At 28.4% G+C, this 21,930-nt stretch overlaps 2 protein-coding genes across 2 annotated transcripts in view; both read right to left on the bottom strand.

Moving 5' to 3' along the window:
• Window positions 1–293: 293 nt before the first annotated feature.
• LOC111613375 (ubiquitin carboxyl-terminal hydrolase 7-like) lies at window positions 294–5,062 on the bottom strand (the record flags this gene model as incomplete). The annotated part of the gene is made up of 7 exons (XM_023354723.1): window positions 294–453; window positions 3,147–3,255; window positions 3,570–3,658; window positions 4,081–4,145; window positions 4,236–4,312; window positions 4,389–4,487; window positions 4,893–5,062. Coding segments are annotated over 7 exons (744 nt in total), but the record flags the coding sequence as incomplete, so codon positions are not given.
• Window positions 5,063–11,195: 6,133 nt separating this feature from the next.
• The window catches only part of LOC111613368, a 15,389-nt gene continuing 4,654 nt past the window's right edge, over window positions 11,196–21,930 (bottom strand). Inside the window, exons 2-4 of the mRNA XM_023354717.1 lie at window positions 16,384–16,567; window positions 16,147–16,317; window positions 11,196–11,342 (exon numbers count right to left, since the gene is read on the bottom strand). Coding sequence (XP_023210485.1) covers window positions 11,196–11,342; window positions 16,147–16,317; window positions 16,384–16,567 — 502 coding nt within the window. The remainder of the gene's footprint in view (window positions 11,343–16,146; window positions 16,318–16,383; window positions 16,568–21,930) is intronic.

Genomic DNA, 21,930 nt, shown 5'->3' with positions numbered 1-21,930 from the left:
TATTATTGTGAAGGACGGCAAATAAAGTTAAAAATAAAGTTGAATGATTTTAAACAGCAGAATACGTTAGGTCAAAAATTTATAATTATATTTGAGCAATTTTTACAAGGAAACATTTAAAGAGATTTTTCTGTTGTATTATTCCATTCATTTGTTCTTTTGAAAGTTCATAACGTTTATTTATTTACAGTTCACATCAACAAACTGCCTAAGTATCAGATACTATTTTAAGTATATAATATATTACACTGAAAAACTAAATATCAAATTTTCCAATCAGTTCATTAAGAATTCATATAATATATCTAAACTGGTTACCTACCCAAAAGATTTTGTGAGTTTCTTTGTACCAACTGGCTTATCAGAAAACTGTAATTCATAAAATACTCTTTGTAAAGCCAACGCTACACTCCTTGAAGAGTCATCACTCTCTGTAGGCATTTGATAGACAGCCTATGAGTAATTGGTTATTATTAAAATATTGTTGTTATATTGTAATTTTATAAGATTAGAAAACAAACCTGATCTCATAAAGTAAAACATTTTTAATTTAATAAAAATACAGAATAAACTTGTTATAATAATAAATTGTTTTACTAAATAATAATAATAATAATCAGTTATAATTAAGAATGTAAAGAAGATAAATTTTATTAAAATTTAATAAATATTTTATATTGATGAAGATGTAATTACAAAATGATAAAAATGTGCTAACTCACATCACAGATTGTTTTTATAATTTTGTAATTTTGAATGTTTTTTTGTCAATACATAAATATTTAGAAAAACATTAATCTAAATTCTTACAATAGTTACAATGGTAACACAATTTTTTTTAATAATATGCAAGCTGCAATTTGATAATTACATAATAAAATTACACCACTATTTTATAAAATCCATTTCAAAAAGATCACTAATATTATGCTAATTTTATTTGAGAAATGTTCTTATTTAATTCTTACTTTTGTTCTTTTAATAAACTTTAACATTATTTTTCATATAAAGTTATCAGAAAAATAAATTTACTACTTCACTAAAATATTAGTAAATATACATTATAATTGTGGACTCAATGAAAAATTATCATTTTTTAACGTATATATATACTATAAATTTTAAAACAATTTTTTTTAAAGTGGGTGAATTTATTTAAAATTATAAATAATAAAGTATTTAATTTATTTAGAATAATTATTGCAATTAAATTTTTATCAGTCATTCCTCCTTTGCTTCAAGATTTGTAACAGTGGTGTATAATTCTTTCCAGTTTCCATTAATGACGCAGTCTATTCAATTAAAAATTTTAATGTCATCTAATAAAGTTAAAATCAAGTTTATGAAAAAGCTTTGCATGCAAAACATTTCATAAAACAATGATTTTTCTATATTTAAGTGTTTTGTTATTTAAATCAATTTCATTTTATTCTGTACTCATTTTTGTTGTACTCATGTACTCATTTATTTTGTATTCATCAATATACAATATTACTGCAATCAAACTGTTATTGAAAGTAATATAAATATAAAGCATATCATAACTGAAACAAAAATAGAAAGAGTTCAAAGGAAAAAATTTAAAAATTCAAAACCACTATGCAAAATAAATAAATACACACACATGCATACAGTAATCCCCCGATTTAGGTGAATTCACTTTGACATAGTCGAAAAATTTTAAATAATCGACTAGATATTTTTACACTATGCATAAATTTGAAATTTTTCGAGGTTAAATGCATTAAATAAATTAACCATACATACATTGTATTTATACTAACATACACAGTAGAAATTATACAAATTTGGGAGTTTCCTATATTATTACTTACAATTGTGTAGCAGAGCTGCCAGACTGAGCAAAAAATTCATTGATTGGACTACTTTTGATGGTGTTTTTGGCAACATGCACGAAAGAAATCGACCGTACACGAGGTGTTTAGCCAGCAGAAAAAAGGGTAAGGAAAAGAGAAGGGGAAGAAGGAGGGAGAGGAGATAGACAGTAGAGAAAGGTAATATCCCCCTGAACAGCATATATATGGCTACAGTACCCTTTATGTTTGATGTTGGCATGCAGTTTTTAGGCTACAAGACCAAAGTCCCCTGAAGGGTCTAAAAGAAAACCTGAATGTAGTGAACACCAATAATTGAGTGCAGCCACGAATAACTAAGTGTAGAAGTTAGTGCCAAGTGGCTGTTAGTAGGAAGACTTATATCTACTTAATACTAATAAAACTGAATGCTATTGCAAATCTTAATACTACTTAACAGCTAGACAGACAGCACAAAAAGCAAATACAATGACAAACTAGACGAGACAAACGAGCAAGACCCAAAAATTTTATTTATTTTTAATATTAACCTACTCACTAACTAAACTAACCTACCATAATCTAGGACGAACCTAACCAGATAACTAAAGCTAACAAACACTAATCTAATTTAATTTAACCTAACCTGAAACCAAGCTAAGAGTCCCTAATCTAGATTACAACTAGGACTAACCAAATTTAGACTGAAAAAGAAGACAGAAAATAAGAATTAAAATACAAAGTTGAAAAGCAGCTATATACTGACAGTTGAAACAAAGCAAGAGAAAGCTAATTGCCATCCATGCCTCCTGGAATGAATGCTCTGGGACATGGATGTTTTGGCAACAGTCACCAATTAGATGATTTCAGTTTTTAACAGTCTCTACATACAGTCTTGCCATTTCACATATCAAGTATTTTTAATCATTATTGACACAAGAGTGGTTTCAAATAGGTAACAGTAAAGTTGTGAGTTTTAGTACAATTTATAAAAATAAATGATAAAAAAAATATATATAAAAAAAAACACTGATTTAACCCTTTACACAGATGTATATTTTAAAAACACTTTAGTTAAAACTGTTCTACCAAGTGAAAGTGAAATATTTGAGAACATGGAACAGATCCTGATTTTTAATTAATTAAGTAGCTTTCTGTGGCTCCATTTTCCAACTCTCTCTTTTATGCTGTTTTTGCAGAACCAATTACTCACATAAATGAAGAGATTACCATATGTATATGTGCAATGATCCAATAAAAATATTTAAAATCAGATTGTTTAAAATTATATTTGATTGCATAACTAATACAAATATTTTCATATTTCCATACCTTTCTTAACTGATTAGTGAAAAAGAGTGTTTGTAGTAGAGAATTCATATAACAAGTAGCACCTTGGTTTTTTAATCCTACATAACCTGTATGCTTCTTTGAATCCCAACTAAACAAAAAAAATTAAATTAATATTTTTAAATTAAATTTTGTTTTAAGTATTCTTATATAAATAAATATTTCCATTTAATTAATTAAAACACTAAAAATTATAGAAATTGGAAAATAAAACTTAAAAATTATTTAAAATCTTTAAAACATGTAAAAAATATATTAAATTTTCTGCTTACAGTCCTATTATAATGAAAATTTTACTACAATTATATATTTAATCAATTTATATATATATATATATATATAAAACATTCTAAAGATTGTTTATTTTCATGGAAAAATGTTTTTTTACTTAAAAGAATTTCTTACCTGACACCATGAGGAGCATCTGCACATACCCAAACTTCAAGTATTATAGTATCATCTTTAATAAAACCTTTTTCTGGATCCAAAATATCCTAGATTATAAAATAAAAAACTTTTCAATATTTTATGCTTTTTCACATTAATGTGTTTCTAATAATTGCAAGTTTAAAAATTGATTTACTAATTTCCAAATAAATCTTTAACTCAAAATTTCAATGGCTTAGCAATTTTTCATTACTTTAAAACAAACTCTTACAATAACAATACATTAATTTTAGTTGTTAGTGTATAAAAATATTACTTCCTATTTTGTATGCTGTGTGATCAAATCATATCTATGCAGAATATTTAATTTTTAGCTAAGAATAATTTCTGATGTTTCAATTTTATTTTAGCAGTAGTTAATTTGCAAAAAATTTTACATAAATGATGTAAACTATTACATGAAAGTAATATAATTATAAAAAAATATTAGAAATAAATAACTATTTTTTTAATATTTCAAAATGCTTACATTCCACGCCATAAAATGACTAAATCCCCAATCATTCTCTTTACTGTAGAATAGATGTTGAATTTCTGAAAAGAAAATAGGTTAAGGAATTAAATCTCTTAAATAATAAACTTTATAATAATGAAAATATAAAATATTGAAAAAATTTTTCTTACTTCTTACAAAATTTTCTTCTGTTCCCTCTTTCTGACCAATAAGTCTTAATTCTGCTGCTGCATTACAGGACCAAGTTCTAAATAAATAAAGATATGTATTATACAGTAGGTTTTCGACTAGAGACTTGCATTAAATAGAATATTAAGACTTACGACGACTCTGATTCTCCGTTACATTGTAAAAAGAATCCTAATCCTTTCGTTAATTCTCGACTCTGACTTTGGTTTGTTCGTGGCATTACCATTATTTTCCTATTAGATATAAAATATATATAGATGATCTCTGCTATTATTTGTGTACATTTATTTAGTTTAAAAATACATTTGAAATTTTTTAAGTTAAAAACATCGTGGATAGCATAGGATGGATAACTTGCCTAATAAAAATTTAAAAAAATAAGAAAATATGTTATATTTTGAACTTTGTATTCAAAGATCTCCAGAAATTTATCATTCTCTTCATGAAAAGTATCAAAATTTAAACACTCAGTGACTTATAAAGATTATTTAGTAGTGAATCACATGAAAACAAGTTAACTCATTATGAATTATCAATGAGTTAAATAAAATTGTTTTTAATGATTTGTTGAAAAAAAATCTACGCAAATTAGTAAATTATACATTAAAACTAAAAATGAATATATTATATATTATTACCATGGAAGGTTTCTCACAAATGTAGGTGGACTGAGCAAAGTATCTTTGAGTTTGCTGAAATTGGGAACTGTAAATCTGAAAGTTGCTTCTGATCTTGCTTCATCTGAAATTGTTAATATAAAAATATTATAAATTAGATAAGAAAATTTAACAGAAAATATTAAATGTATTTAAAAGCTAACTTAATGTCTAATATTTAAAACATGTCTGAAAGGAATGCAATGAGACAGATAAGAATTTTCTATTTTGGTAGATATTCATTTTATAAGGAGTTACTTTTATTAATGCAGAAAGAGTTAAAAATTTTTTTTAAAATAAATATACTTACTAATTACATTATTTTATATTTTAATTCTGTTATTTTTTTTATTAAAACAAAAATAAGAACTATTTTGTAATACCAAAACTTTTTTGTCAAAAATCTCCCAATCCTATTAACCAGTTTTTCCAGTTTCCAGTGTTTGGATAAACTGTTTTAATCATTCGGCATTGTCACAGCATACAAAGTGTGACTATAAGACAGAATAATATTTCGAGTTGGAGTGGACATCATTTGTGTGGCATATATCTGCACTGCCAACTACAATGATAACATCAATATCATAAGTACTGTGACCAACATTAAAGTTGAAAAGTGTGCTCCTGGCGTGATATGACTTGTGCATATGTTTTGGAGTTGACTTGTACAGCAGGTATAGGGTCTAAACCAGAATGCCATGCTGAACCTTGAGATTGGCTTACATGCTGGTGTATACAGTATACAAAGGCATAATAAAGAATATTCTCATCTGTTTTTTGAAAAACTTGAAAACAGAATTAATCTATCATAGTATTTTTAATTCAATTTTAACCTTATAAGGACAGGAATTTGAAAGGAATTTAAATCAAAGAGGGAGAAACTAAATCAGAAATGTAATATATTAAAATACTATTTTAGTAATTTCACATATCTTACAAAAAAAAATTTATCAATAAATTCAAAATCCATAGAGAATACTTCTAATTTTTATTTTTTTTGGTGACTACTTAATTATATGAATTATTTATTTCTGAAATGATTTTTCTGCACTTAAAAAACACACACACACACACGAGAGCTTCTGTTACTATTTCTGTGGGATACAATATGTAAAATTTTTGAATGCATAACCAAAACAAAAATATATATCATACTATATAAAGCTGAAAAACCGGATTCTTTTTTTATTTCTGTCACTGTATGCCAAAAACAGCCACTAGGGGACTCCTAGCTATTATTTAAATTAACAATAAATTCAGTATATTATTATTTGATGCAGTTTTTGCATTTTTGGCTGCATTTTAGTAGAGTACACATGAAAAATTCAGTATATTATTATTTTTATTTGTAATAAGAATTTATTATTTATACCACAGAATGACATTGCTGCTGCTAGAATGCCCACTAAAGGGCATCCTGTACTACTAGAATAGAAGGATTAAAGTACGAAATAATCTAATAATCTTAATCTTTGTTGTTGTTTTTTGCCTGGGCAATGCCGGGCTCATCTGCTGGTATATATATAAACTTGAAAAAGATTATTATAAAACAGTTCTTCTTTGGAAATATAATGGTTATTTTTTAAATAGTTCTATGCTTGAGTAAATAGTTTTTGAAAATCACTATTACCAACATCAAATACTTTATTTTTTAGACAGTTTGTTTTTTATTATTTGTATTATAATATTTTGTTACAGGTCTTTTAGGGGAGGATATCAATTGTCTTGTGATATTTCCCTTTGTATATGCAATAAATAAATAAAGTTTCCAATTAGTACACTGAATCCTCAATTTTTGTACACGTCAACTTTCAGGAATTCAGTCATTCGTAATCGAAAATTTATGTACCAAAATTTGTGAAAGGTTTCGACCTTTGGGAAATGGTACTACTATAAACTGGAGTTGGCACCCATGAAAACTGGATGATTGAGCAGGCACAAGGCTAAAAGATCATTGCACTCACTTATTTGTATGGTGTCTGTCATATGTTATGCTATTGTTTTGTTTTTTTGGCTCATATAAAGTGACTTTTGCAGCACTATAAATCATTGCACACCATATTTATTTAATAAAACCATTCATTTTTCTGAAAATTTTCTAAAACAGCAGTAATATATAAAGCCTTAGAACAAATTACAAATTTAACAATTAAAATGAAACAAAGCAAGTTTGAGAGTTTGATGTTCACAAATATGGAGATCAGTGTATTTCATAACATACACAATTTGCACACATCACTTTCTTTGTAACATCTCTATCACTTAAAGTAATATAAAAGATGATGTTAATTTATTAAAATTAAGAAAGGAATATATAAAGTATAAAAAAAGACTTCTTACTGTTTAAGAAAGTAATAGTAAACGTTAAAAAATTTATTTCCATTCTACTGTTTTTGATAGTAAATCTAGAGGTATGACAGGAATCTAAATATTAAAAAAAATGTGTCAAAATTTTTTACTGTTTTATTCCTTTCCTTTCTTTTTTTAAATTAGAACTTTCCAATACAACAATGCAGTCAGAGGAATTATTTCCCTGCTAGATTACATTTTAACCAGATAAATTTCAATTAACAACAATGCTCATTTCTTACAACCGCCAAAGCATCAATTTCCAATAGTTCTCCCTCTGGATTTCAATTTTTTAAATTTTGCTTGTAGGAATAAGAAAGTTGCTTGATACCCATGAAAATATATTATACAATACATTGCTGGTGGAAGCTTCCACAGAAAAATAAACTGAACAAAAGCATTGCATCATTTACATTTTTATAGATCTCTCTTCCCTTGCTCCTCTAATAATTTCTTTTCTCGCTTTTCAACAATAGTATGATTTTTTATTAATTTAAATTAATGAAATGGAAATGTATGAAGTTAAAATTTATTCCAATAGAAAAAAAACAATAAAAAGTTAAAAAAGTCTTTTTTCTTAATTTCATAACAAATAAGGGCATAATAGTCAGGAAAGAAGTGTTTAAAAATGCATTATGCCTCCATGTGCTCTCTGCACATCACTAAGACATATGGGTTTTGATTTAATAATTGATCTATTTGCAATATCTTTTTGTGAAATGTTCTCCCATTCCTCCTGAAGAGCTCTTTTAAGGTCTTGTAATGTGATAGAACAGTTTAAACAGTTCCAAAGCTATCTCCCCAATGTATGTCTTACAAGCTCAATGGGATTTAGGTATGAGCCTCCAAAGTTGTCTATCCACATCATTATTAAACCACCACCAATGGCTACTCTGGGTGTAATACTGCATTCTGCCTATCATTCTTCTGGACATCTCCATACTCTCTGCCATCCACTTAGAGTATACAAAGTAAATTGGGATTTTTCAGTGAACATAACATTGTCCCTGCTCAATCACCATGCTCATTGGCAAATTGTAGCCTGGCTACTCATTGTGTCCTAGTGAGAAGTGAGTCACTTGCAGTCATGCCAGTTTCCTTTAATTATTCTCCTCACTGTTCAAGCTGAAATTGACACATTCTTCACCCTTTGAAATCTGAGTGTTTGTTTGAAGCAATCCTTCAGAATTGACAGGCAAAAAAAACTGTTCATACCTTGTTGTTGTGCTCTTTATGTAGCCTTGATCTTGTCTTCTAGATTAACTCCCGGAATCACAAACAGCCAAGAGACAGCTGACCAACTGATTCAAAGTTTGTACAATTTCATGCTGCTGAGTTAAACTTCAGCAAAAGCAACAGCTTTGTTTCATCATTCTCACTGACAAAGGACTATCTGTTCATTTTTGCAATCTTGTAACTTTCTAATCAACAAATAATACAAGAGAATTCAGATATAAGTAAGCAATCTGCTCTAGCATACACATGCAAATGCAGCAGTTAGTGTAAAAGATGCTTTAGTGTAAAATTAAATTTGTTATAACAAATGATTTAATCACATCACTAATTGCTCATCAAAAGTAACCTTGAAAACAACATCTTCCATTAGATGAGATAAGCAATCAAGTGTTCTATTACGGTAGCCTATCTACTGTAGCAACTGGAATGGACACTTTTTCAGTTGCTACAGTATTTTTACAAGATTATTTTTAAACAAAAAGAAAATTGGAAAAAAATATTTTCCGATCAGAAGGATGGTCATAAATTGAAGTTATGAACACCTAGGTATATCTGTTGCAACGAATGGAAATTCCTGTAATAATCATACAATTGACCTGTTGCATAAACCAGGTATTGCCATTTTTTCCCCATGGAAATAAAATGGAATTTACAGTTAAAAACCAGTATACAATGATTTCCTTTACTTGCCAAACGAGATGTTCTAGATGTCAATTATTTCCCATTTTAAGCCCTGCATTCTCTATCCAATTCCTGGGCAGATAAATATCAATTAAGAAAACTCACTCAGTAGATGAATATCTCTGTCAGTTTCAATGACACTTTACAGCTTCATAGAGTCCAGGCAAATTTGAATTAGTGGGCCCTATGTAGTGTTGACAACAGAGATTTTTCTTCAAGAGAATTATTTGGGAAAATATTTTCTTTTAAAAGATTGTTTTGGGGTACCTATTGTGAGAGTCCCAGATATTTGTCTTTTTTGCCCATAGGATAATGCCAAAGTCTAATATATATTTATGAATTGCATTTCTGAATGACTGTGATGGAGCTGTCAAAATCAAAATTATTTGTCATTTCACAGAATACCAAAGGAATAAGAACAGCCCTTATCAGTTACCATCAATCTACTCAGTTTGGAAAAATTATAATTACAGTAGAACCTTGATTATCCGGACCTCTATTATCCAGATTGTTCAAAATAAACAAAAATTTTACAAATTTGCTGATTTGCACTTGGCGAATTACGATACTGTTTATGTATATGATGGAATGCATAACTTTTTTTTGTTTCAACAACGTCTCACCCGGCGCAGTGGCCATAAACTCTTAAATATATTTTGCGTTGTAATAAAAATATAACTTCACATACGTATTCATAAATAATTTATTTTCAAATTACATCATTTCTATGACCAAGGGTGGCATAAGGCATGGACAACGTGAGCCACTGCCTATGCCTCGCGGTCTGAAGGGCTTCGCATTTCGAAGGTTTATGCATTACTTAAAAGACACAAACACGACGAAAAAATTTTACTCGTCATAAAACGACAAATAGTTTGTCAAATTTTTATTCATAAAAATGCAGTTTCAACTGCTTTTTATTTTATAAAATCCGTCTTCTTGCGCTACCAAAGGGCCTTTTAAACAATAGGTAGTCTGTTAGCGTTGGTCAGTAGTAGTCCAAATTCAATTGAATGTTTGTTTCTTAAAAATTTAATCACAGTTTAAATGCAGTATTTACTTTTAATATTACCGATATGTCATCAAAAAGAAAACGTGTTGTATTATCATTAAAAGACAAATTAAAGTATTTGTTTCGATTATCCAAATTTTTCCCTTATCCGGACTACCTTCATCCCCAATTAGTCCGGATAATCGCAGTTCTACTGTATCAATAAATCAACTTACTTTTTAACAAAAATTAAGCAAATATATGTCAAACACCTAAAGTAGAATATCAGTTCCAAAGATCATTCTGCACTGATTGCAAGAGGTCAGCTTTATCAAGCTCAAATGTATGGTTCAAACTAAAATAAATAAATAAATAAATTATATATATATACATATTTGTTTGAAAGTTCTGTTTTATCTAGGTAGAGACTGTACTAAATAAATCTGACAAATACTTTGGTTCATTTACACAGTTCCTGATAAGAAGCGAGTCATTTGATGGGTTTCTGGCATAATAGACTCAGGATCTGTTCAAGATTTTTCCACCAAAATAAAAACAAAATCTTATTCCTAAATTATTTTTTTTATGATATTTAAGTAAAAATGACTAGATTTTCATACTAAGTCAAAAGTAGAGCATGGAATCTATTATTTTTTTCAATTTGCCTCTGGCTGCCTCCTTTCCAATGAGTTTACCATTTGTTTATTTATTCTCTAAAACCAAACTGAATCTAATTCCTTGATTACTTTTCAGGTTATATTAAATTTTTAATTGAATATTGAAATTTGTCTAAGGTGAAGCAGTTAAGCCACAGTTTTGTATAAATATTTAATTTCTAATTATTAATTTTAAATTTAGTTAAATAATTTAAAGAATCCTGGAAGAAAAGAGATCCCAAATGGGATTTAAACTCCTATTTTGAACTGATAGCCTGGATCAGTGTTTCCCAACCTGTGTGTTAAAAGGTTCCTCAGTGTGTCACAAAAATGTTAAGTATTTTTTAGAATTACACACACTTTTTTAAAATTTCATTTATCTTTCATTCTGGCCAACCGAAGGGAAAAGGAGGTATTCACTAAAATGCCAACTGTTCCAAATTTTGCTGCTTCAGCTATCCATTTAACAAAAGTTACATGCATCCATACATATACCAGCATATCAACTAATTGGATCTTCTATAAACATATGAAACATTACAGTTTACCAGCTTAAAGACCAATACTAGCTCTTTATGCATTGATTCAAGTAGCCTTTTTATTTTTATACTATACTTGTAAAATTGTGAGGTTTTGTCTTGGTAGGTTTAACTTCTGTATTATCAAATTTAAAAAAAAAATCAACAGTAATCTTAAATTTTAAACATTTTTATTTTATGAAGAATTATGCTGTATCACAGAAATCTTATTAAATTCAAAGTGTGTCACTAATCCAACTATCCAGACAGTTTTTCCCAACCTCTTGGGAAAAACTGGTCTGGATAGTATTGATAGCATGAATACAAATCTGGCCAGTTTAAGCTTAACTTTGGTTAACAATTTGGGTTTAGGTCACACAGTAGACTCACCAAAATATAATAACCAATAGAAAAGATTCTAGGTATTATCCTATAAACAAAATGCTATTTTACTATCAATATAATAACCTGTAAATGGTCATAATCTTGTCAAAGCAACTTTATGGAACATTAAATCAACAATAGCCTACAAGACAGAGAAAGTGAGGCCAGGAAATAGAAGAGAATTTGGTCAGTAAATATAGTTTTTTTCAATTATCTGAAACATCGCTAGGTTTGCTTTTTATTCCCATTTTGATCAATCAATCATCTTTATTCGTAATAGATTGTTACCTGTTACAATAGGGTATCCCAATTAGTAAAAAACAACAGTTAATTGTAACATATATTAAAAACGTAACAGTATGTTAACATAAAAGGAATACATAATTTTTTCATTGGTTACTTTGTTCAATGCACGAAGGTTATATCTGTCTCGCAACTCCTGGACCTCTTTACACATACAAAACATATGGATTTTGGAACATGTATCCCTGCATCTAAAGTAGTAATGGTTTGATAAATCATAAATATTGTTATTGATTGTTATTACCTCTTTATTTAATTTTAACTGAATGAAGAACTTTTTTATGTTAAAGGCTAGATTTGAAAACATAACCATTGATATATGGGTATTCTAAGATTATATTGTACTATTCAGGGTTTTCCCAGTTATTAATATCATTAATATCTTGAGACACAAAATGTTTTTGAAATTTTTCTATCAATTGTACACTGAGTAGTTTGCTCATGTTGGTTTTCTCCATAAAGGGACCTATTGAAAATCCACAACTGTTGAATATATTTGATATTTGACCTGCCCAGTTTTTTCTCTGAGCATCATTACACATTTTTTAAGTATAATAATCTTAGTAGTTTAGCTGGTAATATTTCACTCTCTTTTATCTTAGAAAAAAATTTAATAAAGTCTTTTTATAAAAAATGGGCATAGTTTGAATCTGTTTAATTCCAATCTAAAAGCACTTCTGGGAGTATTGTATTCTAATGAGAAAATTTTGTAAATAAATTTATTTTGAATTATTTCTAGCTTCTGATAATTAGTTAGGCTCCAGATCGGTGAAGCATATCCTATAGAATTCATAATAATGGAGTTGAAAAGTTTAAAATGAACTATTATATTCTTCAATTTAATCTGACTAAATAGTTTCACCATATTATTAATCAGTATGTTGGATTTGATCATGCTTCTTTTTGTATTGTTTTTCGAATGACAATGTAGGAGTTAAAATAATTCCGAGACATTTGATCTCTTGAATTATTTTTAATTCTTTGTTATTGAGATAAAAAGACATGTTTCTTAGAAAGTCTGATTACAGATGATTTACTAGGGTTGATTTTTAATTTTAGTTCTTCACAATACTCGTTCAAAGCATGTATCTTTCTACATAAAACAGCAGCTGTCGGAGCAATAATCACTATGTCATTTGCATAGGATATCGAATGTATTGCTTTTCAAATAGAAAACCATGATCTTCTCTGTTAAAACAGCCATTAAAATCAAACATATAGAAATTAATTAGATGTGGTGACCAGGGATCACCTTGTAATAGGACTTGTCAATATCAAAAGCTGGCAATTGAAAATTATCTTGCTTGATCATCACTTCATAGTGGCCAAATAATAATTCTATTATTTTTATAAGATCGTCTTCTGCCTGATAGTTAGCTACTTTCTTTGTAAATTTGAGATAATCACTAAATCATAAGTTTTTTCAATATCTAAAAATAAGGAAAATACCTTATGCCTTTTTTTTTTTTACAAAACTGTAGTTGAATTATTGCAATCAGGATAAATAGAGCCATTTGAGAGCCTCCATCTTTAATAAGTGTGAATTGTGTGTAATTTTTATAATTATTCCTTTCAGTCCAATCATTAAACCTTGTCAGTAGAACAGAATAAACAGTTTACGAAAACCAGAAAGTAGTACTATTGATTGATAATTATTTGGATGTTCTCTCTCTCCTTTTTTTAAACAACATATAAAGAATGACTTTATTCCAATCATTTGAAATCTTATACAGATTGTATAGATCATCAAATTGTCTAGCTAAATATTTAATAATATTCATCGGTAAATTGTTTAATATGAAATTAGGAATAGAATCGTAGTCTGAGGCTGTCTTTTCCTTTAATTTTTTAATATTGGAATATAAATTGTCTACATTGAATACATTGAATTGTCTTCATGTGATTTATTCATTAATTGGATATTTTCAATAATATTAATTCTGTTTTTACATAACTGTCTGAAAATTTTTTAAAATATTGATAACCAACTGTCAAAATGGAACCAGTGATTTTTTGATAGTTTTTGAAAATGGCCTATGAAACCATTTATGGTGTTCCAGAATAATTTGGTATCTTTTGATTTTTGATCTTTTGAATTTTGAATCATTTACTTCAGAAAAATATTTTTTCTTTTTCACTTTTATATAGTTTCTGTAAATTCTCTTATTTTTTAGATATTTTTCCAATGATTGTTCTGAGTTTATTTGCCTAAATTGTTACAAACTCTTCTGTTTCTTCATTTTGTAATAGTAACATTTATTATCATACCATCTTTGTTTGAATTTTGGTATCATATACTTTTACACATCCTAAACTGATAAGATTCTAACAACAACATTAATTATTATAATTATCAGTTCTTTATTCTCTTCCTGTAATATTATATCATTAGCATTATAGAAATAGATAAATAAAAAAAACTTACACCAAAATTGTATAGCTTCTTGATAACAAGCACTGAGTTCAGCATTAACACAATTTTCTTATCTCTCAAGTTAACACAATTTAAATTAAAGTACTTGCGAGATAAAAAAATTGTGTTAACGCTGAACTCAGTGCTTGTTTATCAAGAAGACATTAGCATTATTTTCAATTTCTCTTAAAAACTTCTGCTTATTAAATTTTCAACCTTTATCCTTAATTAATTCTTGATTTTGTGTAGATATCTGGAATTTGTTTACTCTTTCTGTACTTCCTCTTAATTTCAATTGTATCGGAAAATGATCTGAATCATCTAAGTTTAGTACCTTCATTGTTAGACACTAATCTATAACAAATTCAGAGCACATGATATAGACAATTATAGATTTACCTGTATGTGCTACAAAAGTATATTATTTGGCAGGAAAATCACCATTGAACCTACTATTTAAAATGAATAGTTCATTTTCCTGAACAAAGTCCAGAAGGGTTTTTCCATCTGTATTAATGTTTTGTCCTTAGTTACTCTCCAATTATTAATATTGACACTTCTTCCTTTATATTTTGAATCAAACTTCTCTCCAATTCGAACATTGAAATCACTACCTATTATCCATAAATTAATTAATAAAATTAGATCATTGTGTGATGATTTTTTGAATTTCTTTAAAACATGACTTTTTATCAATTGAAGGGGGAAGATATACAAGTATGATTACAATTCGCAAACCTCCCCAATTTGGGTTAAATCTCTGTCCTGTATTTATTATAGTAAAAATAAAGTTTTCAGTTATATTATATTGTAGTAACTCACCAATTTATTTCTTAATCAGCAATAAAAGGCCTCCAGATAATTGGCCAAATTTTCTAATTCTTTGTGCCTTGCTAAATAATACTATGTATTCTTGTTCTAAATACTTATTATTTTCCTCTTTCATTTTGAGTATCCATGTCTCTGTAAAACCGATAATTGAATGAATTTTCATATATTCTTTTAAGGAATCTCTATACAGTTTTTTTTTGTAGTCCTTGGATATTCCAAAATCCTATAAGTATTTTGATACTATCATTGCAGTATGTTGTTTTTTGAAAGTGAAATCTTAGTTGCATTATTGTTATTAATCTGTTTGTCTATATTCCCAACTTTGTTTATATTCTAATTCTATATTTTCTGTTGTTTTAATTTTAACGTTTCATTTGTCTACTATTTCTTTCAATCCATTTATTGTTAATTCTAAAGTGTTAGTTCCTTCCTAAAAAACCACTTAATTGTACAACTTTATCCAAGTTAGCATCATATGTATATATTTTGTTATCTTTTATGTAATAATAATCTCTTGTTATTATTCTATTTCCATAGGATTTTTCTTGTTTGATTATTGCTTGTACTTTTTTCTCCTAAGTCTTGATCTTTTACATAAGTCTGCAGTAAATATTATTTTTTTCATCCTCTCATTATTGGTGTTAATGTTCATTTTCCAGAGTTCTTTAAGAATTAAATTTCTGATGTATAAAAAGTCTAATAAAATTTTCACAATAAGTTTAGTTTTATTTTTGGTTGGTCTAATTAAGCTTTCTATAGAACTATTTGTTATTACTAAATCCTCTTTCATAAACTGATTAATTTCTCTTAGATAGTCCAATGAATTAAACAGAAAATTTATGATTATGTTGTTTTTCTTATATCTCTCGTTTACCAGTTTATCTATTTCAAATTCCAACATACTCTTTATTTGGCTATGATTTTTGGATATTTCCTCCATTTTTTCTATTTTTTGGAACAATTTTGTCAATTCTCCTTGAAAATATTTGTTTTCCTGTTTCAATGAATTTACTTCTGTCTTAATTCCTTGTAATTCTATATTAAGCTGTAAAATTTTTTCCTGTATTAAATCATATATTGATTTTAATATATATTGGGGCTCTTCCTGCACCTCTGGTTCTGTATCTCTTAATGTTTTGAAATATTCATGTATTTTCATAGTTCTTGTAGCCTCAAGACTACTTTTACAGTAATCCTCTTCAATTTGGTAGAATTCTTCACTGATTAAATTGTCCAATTGTTTTTCTTTTTCCATTTCTTTGATCAATAAACACATTATTAAATCCAGTGATAACCTATTCATAAATATCCATTTTGCCAAATCAAAAATTTTTCAGCCATTTATGGTTTTCCAAATCATTAACACACAGTATTCAAGTTCCACTAAAAGTTCACCAGTACCTCTGGCAACCAGTGCACACACCCCTCACCCATTTCAGAAAAAATAGATAAACAGTAATGAGTTAGAAAAATTATCTATATTCTTAATATATTCTGATTACATTGTAGTATAACATATGGACTGTACAACAGCCAATATTCAACGTCCACACCCATAGACCCTACTCTATGTAGATGACATCCTCCTTGCAGCAGAGTCAAGACAAGAGTTACAGGACCAAGTCCTCCAGTGGAACGACTGCCTTGCTGATGTCGGCTTCAGGCTCAACATCAAGACAGAATACCTAGAGTGTGGGGCCCAGACGAATGTGTCAATTAACATTAACGGAGAAGACCTTAAGATGTCCGCTCAATTCAAATACCTTGGCTCACTCATCAGCAATGATGGTGAAACCACCCTGGATGCAAAGGCGCGAGCCAATGCAGCCTGGCTAAAGTGGCGACAATGCACTGGCGTCCTCTGTGACCGTCGTATGCAGACCCGGCTGAAGGTGAAAGTCTACAAATCTGTCGTCTGCCCAGTGGCCCTATACGGGTCGGAATGTTGGCCATCAAGCACCCGTCACGAACAAACTCTCCAAACCATGGAAATGAAGATGCTTCGCTGCTGTCTTGGCTTTACCCAACTTGACCACACCCTAAATGAAGACATCCGAAAGATCATGGGAGTGGCCCCCATATCTGAAAAGATGTGGGAAGCAAGACTCAGATGGTATGGCCATGTCATTCGTAGTGATGAACACTCAGTAGCAAAGAGAGCATTACAACTCAGCCCACCTGGATGACGACCCCGAGGGCACCCCAAAATGAGGTGGATGGATTGACTGCAAGATGACATAAGGAGGGTAAACGTCACGCCAGAAGACACATTGGACTGTACCAAATGGAGAAGGGCATGCAAGAAAGCGGACCCTTCATAGAAGCAGGACTTCAACGCTAGGAAGAAGAAGATTTTAAAAAGTTCTAGCTTTCCATGCATGGAATCAAACAAAAGAATTCTGTGATCAAAAAAAGTATGTTAAAAGCAATAATTGGTCACACTAATAAAAAAAATTAAGGATCACATGATAAATTTGTTTATAATTAGGTGCATGAAACTAACAACTACTTTTATATTGAATGAAGTTTATTGTTCAATACTATATACAGTAGAGCATTGATTATCCGACCCCCGATTAACCGTCACATCGGTTAACTGACTGTTCTATTCGGCAAATTTCAAATGTCTGCTAGTGATGTGGCACTACAATATTTGGCTACTTTAATATTATTTTTGTTAAATTTTTGCGTGTTTTAGCTGGCAACACAACTCGACCATTGAAGGGAGGCCAGTATTTGAACAAGACTTAATTTTCTAATTATGAATGGTTGTTTGTTTTGTGAGCAATAAAATAATTTAAAAATAATTTTTAACGATACAATAGCAACGATTATTATTAAAAAAAATTGTTAGGCTTAACATCGATGAAAATTCAATGCAAAGTTGGTTAATAGTGATATACTAATTACATGGGATATACTAATATACTATACTAATAATGTATTTTTTTCATTTTTTTTCGGTTATCCGATTTTTCCAGTTATCCAACCAACCTGAGTCCCCAATTGAGTCGGATAATCGATGCTCTACTGTATAAGTAAAATAAAAATATAAACAGCCGATTAATGGATTATTTAATTCATTTATACACCTGATTCATTAATCAGCTATATAACACCTGATTTGGGTGCAAAACTAGTATTTAAGAAGCCTACAATTCTTCTTTATTTAATTAAAATACAGTAGCACTTGTTCAATTTGGACCATGAATAAAAAAATATACCACACATATATACATACACATAGTTTACACACACACAGTAAAACTTCTCAAACTCAAAGCAAAAAGTTTGAGTTACAGACAATTCAAGTTGGAGAAGAATAGAGTAAAAAATGCCAATTCCAAGTAACTTGTATTTTTACCTCTCTCGCATTATATAAAGAATCTCTGATATTTTTTTGTTTTAAACAGTCCATGTAATGCCTTTCAGCAAAATGTTTAACGCAACTAGCAGAATCAAGTGGGCCTCTCATTTTGGGATGGAACATTGTCTGCAAATTGATGTTGTGGATGGTATATACAACTAACTATTGAAAATTTCATGGAAATCCGATAATTAGGATCAGTTTGGATAGAATAAATATTAAAATTCAAGTCAGAAAAGTCGAAAGTAATATATATCAGTGTTGGGGATCCATGAAAAACTCTGACTTGAAAAATTCAAGACGTTAAATCCCTATGCTATTCCATTGAGACTTACCAACTGCTTTATTTTCTTCGAGTTAAATACACGAGTTACAGAAGTTTTACTGTACAAATTAAAAGCAAAATGTTCTAATCACTACCATACACAAATAATGTCATTTAAAAATTAATTTGATTTACAATATGAAAATTTCAAAATACAGTAGAGAGTCGTTTATCCGAATCAATTGGGGACTGGGGTTGTTCAGTAAATAGATATTTCGGATAACCGATTATGTATGAAAAAATATATTAACCTATCCCGTGTTGAAATTTTTCTCCATTGCATGTCACTTCGCGTTGAATTTTTGTCGATGTTAACCCTAACGAAGACTATTGTATCGTTAAATAAATATATTGAAATATAAAAACAATAAAAAATTATACTTCAGAAGTTAATTTAGTATCAAAAATGTAAAATATTTGAGTAGCCCAAGACATAGCCAAAGATTGCAGCACCACAGCACTGGCGAAAATTTAAATTTGCCAACTGGAATTCTTTCGAATAATTGACTTTTGGATAAATGATGCTCTACTGTAACTTTTAAACAGCTTTTTAAAACATTGGATCAACTGAAAATTAAAACAATTTTAATTAATTAATTTTGACTTTATTTTTTGTTTGGTGTAAAGATCAATTTTAATTATTATTTTATTATTTTTAAATTTAATAATTTTCAGGTTTAATTTATTTAATATTAAATTAGCTTTTATAATTGTTTTTAATAATTTTTATTTATTTAATTTTGTATTAATTTCGTCTGCATGTTTTGAACACTTAATTACAATTTTTTAATTAATTGCAACTCTCTTCTTTTGCAACATAACTACTTGTTTCAGTGTTGTTTTGCGCAAAAGATAATCAAACTTAAGTTTATTTTAATTCTTTTAGTAATTTCATTCATTTTTTTGTTTATGAATTTGCCTGTTTTCAAAAAAAATTTTTTTTTAATTTTAATTACGAGTGAGTTAACATTGAACTAACAGGTTTTCAAGTTTTGTACAAAACCAAAAGCAAAATTTATTTAACATTACAAAGTATTACAGTAGAGCATCATTTATCCGAAAGCCGGTCAACCAAAAGCGTTCCAGTTGGCAAATTTAAATTTCCGTTAGTGCTGTGGCACTGCAACCTTTGGCTATGTCTTGGGCTACTCCAATATTTTTTTTGTTGGTGTGTGTGTTTTAGCTGGCAGCACAAGCACTTTTGTGTGGTGTTTTTCTGAGGATTGTGTGTTGTGCTGAACCAAATATTTTTGATACTAGATTAACTTCTAAAGTATAATTTTTTTTTGTTTTTATATTTTTCAATATATTTATTTTGTTTGTACAAAATAAAGAAATAATTTTTAACAATTTAATAGCTACGATTATTATTATAAAAATTTTCGTTAGGCTTAACATCAATGAAAATTCAACACAAAGCGACACGCAACAGAGAAAAATTTAAACATGGGATAGGTTAATATAATTTTTCGTACATAATCGGTTATCTGAAAAATAAGTTATCAGAACAACCCCAGTCCCCAATTGATTCAGATAAACGACGCCGCTCTACTGTAATTTCAAAGATGAATTATTAATTCAGTAACGTGTTTTAGAAAATATTTTATTTCTGTTTGAATCAAATTTATAAATTAAATGGAGAGTAAAATTAATGAATATGAGACAATAAAATAAATATCTTTAGAGTGTAAACAATGTTCTACAGTTCACACAAATGATTATTACTTTAATGTAATAGAAATGACACTTTACTTATAAATTGTCAATATTTTCCTTCCAGTTGCCATTTTTAATTTTCTCATCTCACATGCTTTCTGCTCTCATATTCTTTGATAGCCATATTGGATTTACTGTCATAATGAAGTTCGACATCTCAGACTTTTTAGTGTATTACTATTATTATTATTATTATTAAACAAGTTCTTAATACTATTTAACAAGATAAAACAAGTATAAAATACAAAAAAAAAATAATAAATAAATGAGGTTGCCCAGTGGACAATTAGACAACAGTTACCATATATCTGTGCAGATAAGACAATAGTTGAATCATGAAAAAAAAAAAATCCCCAAAATCCGGGGTCATCTTATAGGACAGATATATGCTAAAAATATAAAACTTTGACGAAAATTTATACCTCGTCTTATCTGAAGGTCATCTTATCTGTGCAGATATATGTTAATTTTGAATCCTGGCAAAGCATTTTGTAATATAAACTACCAATACATAAACTAATTATTACAGCTTTTGTATTAAACTTCAGCTATTTCAAACTAAATAAACTTCAGTTCTACATAGAAAACATTACATAATTCAACTTATCTCAACTACACCTAAAAACAGATTTTAATTTACTATTTCAACTGTTTGAAACAGAAACAGCTGCTTAAAATGAAGATAAAAATATTAATATGAATGTACAGAATGATTAGCAAATCACTTTATTTTTCACAACTCTTCAGCATTTTTTCAAAACACATGCTGCATGCTAATGTACAACATTGACTCAATAGCTTTATTTTTACTTGTTATACCTATTAATGAATTATTATTAAACCTATTAATTTATAAAAACTGTTTTAAACTTATCATTCCTTTATTAATTTAAAAGAATAAATTAAAAAATTTTTATCAAATGTTATAGTGAGGATGTAAAAGTTCAGAAAACCAGGTTTTCTGAATTTTTCCTTGGCTGTGAATATGAATCCCTAATTTAACATGATAAAGAAAACAATACTAATACATTAATGTTTTTTAAGTTTGATTTTTAATAATTTTTAAATTTGCATTAGCAAATTTTGGGTGAATTAGTGAATTCACTTTCAGATTAAAGAAACATAGAACAATGCATAGAAATAAACATTTTCCCCCTTCATTTTTAATTAAAAAAAAAACATTCAAACTTTTCCAGTTGAACTCCCACTTGCATTTCAAATATTTATAATAATAGTTTATAAAATACTTT

Source organism: Centruroides sculpturatus, unplaced genomic scaffold (genome assembly GCF_000671375.1).
Source record: "Centruroides sculpturatus isolate CEXI.00-Female unplaced genomic scaffold, Cexi_2.0 scaffold134, whole genome shotgun sequence".
In the NCBI taxonomy this organism is placed as follows: Eukaryota; Metazoa; Arthropoda; class Arachnida; order Scorpiones; family Buthidae; genus Centruroides; species Centruroides sculpturatus.
This window is presented reverse-complemented; position numbering and strand designations above follow the sequence as displayed.